The sequence below is a fragment of the Polistes canadensis genome, unplaced genomic scaffold (genome assembly GCF_001313835.1).
Source record: "Polistes canadensis isolate GaletaPanama2010 unplaced genomic scaffold, ASM131383v1 scaffold_27, whole genome shotgun sequence".
Classification (NCBI taxonomy): domain Eukaryota; kingdom Metazoa; phylum Arthropoda; class Insecta; order Hymenoptera; family Vespidae; genus Polistes; species Polistes canadensis.
The window spans coordinates 563,612-570,358 of record NW_014569574.1 but is presented as its reverse complement, the minus strand read 5'-3'; the positions used below and the strand labels follow the sequence as shown (position 1 = coordinate 570,358).

Sequence of the window (6,747 nt, the reverse complement as noted above, 5' to 3'; positions counted from 1 at the left end):
ATCTTCATCTTCATCTTCATCTTCATCTTCCTCTTCTTCTTCTTCTTCTTCTTCTTCTTTTTCCTCTAAATCTAATTCTAATTCTAATTCTTCTTCTTCTTCTTCTTCTTCTTCTTCTTCTTCTTCTTCTTCTTCTTCTTCTTCTGCTTCTCCTTCTTGTTCCTCTTCTTCTTCTTCATCTTCGTTTTCATCAGAGCTATATAATTTCAAATTAGATTTAAATTGTAATTCTTTCTCCAAATCATTCAATTGTTCTTCATTACTCATCGTTATTTCTTGCGCTTTTGCTTCGCGTTCATTTTCATTCATTGATCTTATATCGGAAGTACTTTCTGTTTCTTCCATTATTTCATTTTCATCTCCAGATTCCTAATAGAATAAACAATAACGTAATATATATTAGATGTAATAGAATAAAATTGAAATATAGCTAATATGTTGTTAGTGTAAAAAAGCGAACACAACCACTTCTAACTAAAAATACGAAAACAAGATAATTTCAAATAATAAGCTGTGTAAAATGTTGATATTATTAGAAATAAATATTAGAGATTGTATGTTTTGTTGATAGAGAATAATTAAATTATAAAAAAGCATCTATTAACAAATTTGTAATTAATAAACAAACGAAGAAGCAAATTCGTATTAAATAATTTGCTACAATAAAGAAAATAAATATCTGCGTTATCCAAGCATGATTATGACCGATAAATAACAAAATAAAATTGATAGGCAAACAATGAAATAAGTAAAAGAATCACCAAATAAAACAAGGCTCCGCGGTTTCATTTGATTCTGCTGAATTCTAATATTTTCTTACAGCTGCAATTTGGTCGAGACTGATGAGAGATAGTGTCATTTTGCCTGAGAGAATTATGGGTGCTTCAGAACTTTCCTCTGTTTTTTGTTCTTGAGTTTCCGAATCCGTAACAAGTAATTCACATTGCGAAGGTAGAGCACCTTCTAAATAAATTGGTACCGGTGGTGTCTTCTCCCTCTCAGTGTGACTAATTTAACAATAAAAAAAATTCATTTTTATTGTGCTAGAATATTTTTCTTATTCAAATAAAATGTCAATACCTATGGGGCGGGGGTATAATGGGGGTGGTAGGTCTACTACATTTTTGTCCACCCTCACAGCTGGCAGTCATTTCCATGCCCATAACTTTAACTGTTGGCGATTGTTCTATGCTTTCTACTTCTTGATCTTCGTTACTATAATTTTCTTGGACAGTAGAGTCTTCCTACAAATGACAATGTTTAATATTAATAAAATAATCATTTAATTAATTATCACATTTGATAAATGAACATTTGTGAATATCCATAAAGAGAAAACTTATAATAATACAGCGTTCTACTGTTATATCTGTAACGTTATTCCCTACTATTATAAAAGCCAAATCATCTATGGGTTTGTCAGCTTTGTTTGCACATAATTTGAATATTATGCTAAAAATCTAATGTAAGATAAAATAAATCATTAAATATATACCATCGGTTTTTAAAAACGCACATAACAGTAACAATTTAATATTTCGTATCACCATGGTAAAAGTATAAGCAATCGATCATGCACCAAACATGTTTTAGTAATAGTTATTTTGTTGATATTAAATTACATACATAATACTGTTCAACTATTATTTTTAATTATATATGTATTATGAAAAATCGATTAAGAACTATGATATTACTAAATTTATTCGAGTGCAATTCAAGAAAAAATGTACGGTGTAGTCTATTTTATATCAAACATTTAAAAAAGGATTAAAAGTATATATATATTGAAGCCTAAATAAGTTTTTAATAAGATCATATTCTTCTTATTACAGATCAAATATGCAAAAGAAGGAACAACAAAGTTTTTCACAAAAAAAAAAAATTTTCGGTTAACTGGTGTTAGGAATCATCATGGCAGTAAGTGATATACCTTAGAACAGTGATTGACCCCTGCCAGACCATTGGACTTTGGAGCCCCATCTACTACTCAAAAGGTAAAAAGATACACTATCAATTGGTTTACCCTAATCATCTTACATAACGATATTTATAATAGAAATGACACTCAGTTCTTTTTTTTTTAATACAAATATATATTGTACTTTGAATAAAAAATAACGTTCAATCGACAATTTAATAATTTTGATAACTGTTATCCACACTCATTTATATTTATCAAAAGCTATAGACCGAATGTATAAAGTTTCTTTGATATTATTATAAATTGACGAAGTTTATAAACGCACATTGGGATAGGTAAAGCTTGAAACGCAATCAGAACACAGCAACGTGCACATTTCTAAGGACTAGGAAACTGAAAATGTAGTAGTTTGCTTCAAAATTAATCTAATAAACCTTGATTTCTGGCTGTGAGCTTGGGCTATGCATTACTGAACGTGATATGTTGCCCATCTGAACAACAATTCTTTCCATGGCTGCTTCCGTCTCGTCCAAACGACGTCTCAGCTGATCTATCTCTATGTCTCCTGCCGCTTCTTGTGTTCCAGCATGTAGAACATTATCAAATCGGTTCAGAGGGTAAATACACGTACTTACAGTAATTTCAATTCTTTCTATATTTAATATTTATCAATAGCAATTATACTCATGGTATAATGAGATAAAAAATACGCGTGTGTTCTAATTGTGCAAACCTTGCATCATACAACATCGTTGAAAAAAAAGGTTCTTTTTAAAATACCCAAGGAAACATATATATATAACTTAATTCTAATTATATCCTTTCCAAAAATATAACAAAAAATATTAGCTTTCGGAGGAAGATGGTACAGTAATAGCAATGCAAAATTGATAAGGACCTTTATCAAAAAAATGATTAACTTACGATTGTTCAACTCCTCTATGGTTGGAGCAGGTTTATAAGGCGATTGTTCTTTTTGGTAATGCATTGTACCTCCTGTCATCGCACTAGCAAGTAAATCCGGATTAAATACCATTTTTCGAAATTCTTTCTCGGCAGCTGCTCCTGGATATTCTGATATAATCTCACTATCAGAGTTCTTCTTTAATACCTACAATATTTATTAAGTCGATTAATAAGAGTACACTACTTTATCATTATGTTTAAGTAAAAAAGAAAATTAAAATATCACCTTAACAATAGTATATAAAAAGAACAACACAATGCCTAGTGTATAGAGAGGCATAATAACTCCCATAGTTCCATTTCCTTTTGGCGCTGGTACTACGTGACCAGCTCCTCCCATAGGAGGTCTCATTTTTGGCATTACATGATCAGGTCTGTCGACTATTTTGGGTACAATGTGCGAAGAAGGTATAGTTCTTCCACGTTCCCTTAATGCTGGATGAAGACCTCCTGCGTGAGGTGGAGTACGCCTTTCTTGCCTTATAGTACCTATATTCAAATCAATCATTATATTATTTTCAGTATCATTAATATATTAAGCATATATTCATTCAAATTCGTACAAAGATAATTAGATGCTTGCACATTCATAAACGCAAACTTAAAGTACTACAGTAATCTAATATCACATGATTACCATTATTAGTAATATAAAAAAAACATAACGTATTACTTTGCAACATATTAGAATCCAGGAAGAGGTCATCATATAAATGTATTTGAAACTATTATAGCAATCCAAGCCTTGTACCTAACAACCATCATGTTTGTATTTCTGGCTAAATGCCAAAGAAGAATAAATGATTTAAGTCTGTCTTCCATATATAACCGATGATCCATATATATAACGTGAGTAACATTATAGACATGCACAAACACATTCTATTTCATTTTTCACTCTTAACAAAATTACAATATTGTTCTTATTTCTTGAAAATTAATTACAAAAAATTGTGTTAATCGTTTAATTTTATCATTCAATACGGTTAGTTATATTTTTCTTTTTTGTAAAAAAAATAATGTTAGTAAAATCATATAAAAATCTTGATAATTACTATGGGGCATCAAGATGTGATATCTTATGAGATGTGGTGTACCCAACTGCGATAATGGAATACCAAAATTCAATTTAAGGCATATAGAACCATTGAACGATCTGATTTCTTCCAAAACTTGTTTATAAGTTTTTCCCAGACGTTCATTATCTGCTAGGTATGTGGATAGATCTATGCCGCATCTTGCCAAAACTTCTTCCCTACATAAGTTAGCTATTTGCGGTGCCATTTTATTAGTTTTAAAGGCATCCTTCAATCGTGGATCAACTTGATGATGTCTCAAAATATTTTGACACATTTCTTGCATAATGTCCAAAGTAGTAACATCACTTTCGAATAATACGTCGCAGCATGCTAATAAATATTCATTCGATGTACAACATTGGGAAGAATTTTGTTACTAATTATTTAAAATTTTATAAAAATTTAAAAGTACCTAATATGATATTTGATCATTTAAAAAAAATTGTACACATGCAACAACAACGATATTAAAATATTTAGCAATTATTGGTTGCTCTTATTTGATAAATCATTAAAATAATAATTAGGATAAACTTACTTTCAGAATTTGAATGGTGTGAGTTGACAGACGCCGTAAGCATGGGGTAAAAAATTTTTGGCCACAGCACCGCGAAACATCCAGCCACAATAGCCAATATAAAAATTGTCTTTCTCGGACCAAAATCTGTTATCTCAGACATTGTTCGTATCGATTTTTCGTTCGTTTTTATAGAAATATCGCGATTTTGTTACACTATAAGCTCGATTATTAAACTCTTTTAATCACATCCAAAACTTTCTTGCGGATGAACGACGTCGTCGTCGTCAGTCTTGCTGCGCATCCAAGCGCACTGTCGTCTGCTATTTCTGTCATGGTACAGGGAAGCATCGATAAACTTAGGCACCTGCCTCAAAACTTATGTTATGACGTAATTCTACTTTTTATTTTTCTTCTTTTCAACAACAAAAATTCTCTTTTATTTTAGAATATTTCTAACATCAAAATTTACTATTCGCATATACAAAATTTATATGTGAAATTAAAAAATTAATTTAATTTATGGTAAATTTAACCCTTTCGTTACTAACGACCCATATACGGGTCGTTCCGTGTAAGGCCCCATAGGAAAACGACCGACCCATATAAGGGTCGTATCATGAGAGAATATTTTTGGTCATCTGATAAAACGTAAAATTATTTTAATTGATAACTTTTATTGATTATTACGATTATATCGAAAAAAATGAGAAATATTTAGTAACACTTTCGCTTCGGGTAAATAACAAGCATTAGTCGATAAAGCAATGAAGCGAAAGATATTCTAGAAATAGCAAGTCCTGGCAATGTCACTTAAATATATGTAGATGTTGTTAGGAGAGAAATAGAAAGAAAGAAAGAAAGAGACCTTGTCCGATAAATGGCTTAGAGAAATTCTACATCCTTTTTTTATGACTCATAAACTTTCTATTACGTTCATTTATTATTTACACAGTATTTTATACGTAAATCTAAAGAAAGCCTAAAATCAATTTGAAATAATACTTTATTTCGAATGATAATCTAAAATTTAAACGCCTTTCCTAATAAAGTTCACGAACGCGATTATTCCGGCCCACCGCGCTGAAAAATAATAATTTTATTATTATTATTATTTTTATTAATAGAAAATTACGGAAATAGTTTCTACGTTTCTCGTTTCACGTTATAAAGTATTTATAGTTTTCATTTTAGAGTTTGTTTTGGTTAATGAAAAAAAAAAAAAAAATAGACATTTTCTTACGTAAGTTAAATCGTGTATACGTAACTTTTCTATAACGTGATTTTTTTGTTAGTTATTTAATTAAAGATTAATTAAAAGACTTACATTGATATATTCAATTTCTTTTTCGGTAATAGGTCGTCGATGAAATCTTGCAGGTAGGTGAATATCATCGATCGTTGGCAAACTGATAACCTGAGGTCCGGTTGCACCTCGCGATGACGCCGTCCCTGAAGTCGCAGATGGAGCCGCGCTCGCACCTACGTTTACTAACCAATAACGACAATTTCACATTGTCTTTTAATAGTATACATAACAAATCTCTTCGAGTTACCTCTATTAAAACCTCCCTTACGAAACTTTATCAGCGGCACATGCGGTTGTACAACCTAATCGGGGAAGAAAATAATTTCGATCAAAATTGGATCAGAATTTTCCACTCGTTTGATCGTCCTACTTATTTTTTATCTTCTGCCGTCCGTTATTTCAGTTAAAAAAAAATATTTCTCGACACTAACCTTCCATCCCTTGCTTGCCATCATAATTTTTATATAAAACGTTTACGAACAACAGAAGAACTAAATTTATCTGCACAGAGTGTCGAACATTTTTTTAGGACAACAAGTAGATGGCGCTTGTGTTAACGCCAACCTGGCGCCCTATAACTTTGTATAAAGGTGTATCAAAATATGTGAACATGACTTCAAGGGTGGTTTTCAAAATAAGAAAAAACTTAATTTAATTATATGCCCGCGCAATATAATGAATAAGTATCTACTGTATTATCTCACAAAATTCGAACAATTGTTTTGTTCTTATTCAAGTCATGGTTAGTGTAGCGATTTTCGAGTTTAATTTAATTTTATATATTTAATCTTTAATTTTCAATTATTGTTATATACTTTTCAATTTGACTATAAATTCAATATACAATACAATAAGGAAATTGAAGAATTCAAATTTTAAGTTTTCTTTTATTTATTTATTTAATTGTAAGACAAACTAGATCAATATTATTAGAAACTATATATTTTAGTAA

At 30.4% G+C, this 6,747-nt stretch overlaps 2 protein-coding genes across 5 annotated transcripts; both read right to left on the bottom strand.

Moving 5' to 3' along the window:
- Nucleotides 1-107: 107 nt before the first annotated feature.
- On the bottom strand, nt 108-5,007 carry LOC106783893 (resistance to inhibitors of cholinesterase protein 3). Of its 3 annotated transcripts, none has more exons than XM_014742870.1 (8): nt 4,508-5,007; nt 3,946-4,299; nt 3,117-3,379; nt 2,849-3,035; nt 2,359-2,498; nt 1,081-1,244; nt 762-1,007; nt 108-369 (listed from the first exon to the last, which is right to left on the bottom strand). In XM_014742870.1, the coding sequence occupies exons 1-7, from the start codon at nt 4,647-4,649 to the stop codon at nt 806-808; spliced, it is 1,452 nt and encodes a 483-aa protein (XP_014598356.1). In that variant the 5' UTR covers nt 4,650-5,007; the 3' UTR covers nt 108-369; nt 762-805. The 3 variants fall into 3 exon arrangements, with proteins under 3 accessions (XP_014598356.1, XP_014598357.1, XP_014598358.1); XM_014742871.1 differs by lacking the exon at nt 2,359-2,498 and adding an exon at nt 1,934-1,986; XM_014742872.1 differs by lacking the exons at nt 2,359-2,498; nt 3,946-4,299 and adding an exon at nt 1,934-1,986.
- A 364-nt stretch (nt 5,008-5,371) lies between these two features.
- On the bottom strand, nt 5,372-6,377 carry LOC106783894 (28S ribosomal protein S36, mitochondrial). Of its 2 annotated transcripts, none has more exons than XM_014742873.1 (4): nt 6,227-6,377; nt 6,043-6,097; nt 5,814-5,977; nt 5,372-5,569 (listed from the first exon to the last, which is right to left on the bottom strand). In XM_014742873.1, the coding sequence occupies exons 1-4, from the start codon at nt 6,248-6,250 to the stop codon at nt 5,552-5,554; spliced, it is 261 nt and encodes an 86-aa protein (XP_014598359.1). In that variant the 5' UTR covers nt 6,251-6,377; the 3' UTR covers nt 5,372-5,551. The 2 variants fall into 2 exon arrangements, with proteins under 2 accessions (XP_014598359.1, XP_014598361.1); XM_014742875.1 differs by having other exon boundaries at nt 5,391-5,569; nt 5,814-5,968; nt 6,227-6,361.
- Nucleotides 6,378-6,747: the final 370 nt, after the last annotated feature.

Bases quoted from the DNA above. Each gene is read 5' to 3' on its own strand.
- LOC106783893 (XM_014742870.1), bottom strand. From the start codon at position 4,649: ATGTCTGAGATAACAGATTTTGGTCCGAGAAAGACAATTTTTATATTG. The intron at 4,300-4,507 runs GTAAGTTTATCC...AATATTTATTAG, and splicing joins ACACCATTCAAATTCTGAAA to CATGCTGCGACGTATTATTC. The intron at 3,036-3,116 runs GTGATATTTTAA...TAAATATTGTAG, and splicing joins TTTTATATACTATTGTTAAG to GTATTAAAGAAGAACTCTGA.
- LOC106783894 (XM_014742873.1), bottom strand. From the start codon at position 6,250: ATGATGGCAAGCAAGGGATGGAAG. The intron at 6,098-6,226 runs GTTAGTGTCGAG...TTCCCCGATTAG, and splicing joins TGGCAAGCAAGGGATGGAAG to GTTGTACAACCGCATGTGCC. The intron at 5,978-6,042 runs GTAACTCGAAGA...GTTATTGGTTAG, and splicing joins TAAGGGAGGTTTTAATAGAG to TAAACGTAGGTGCGAGCGCG.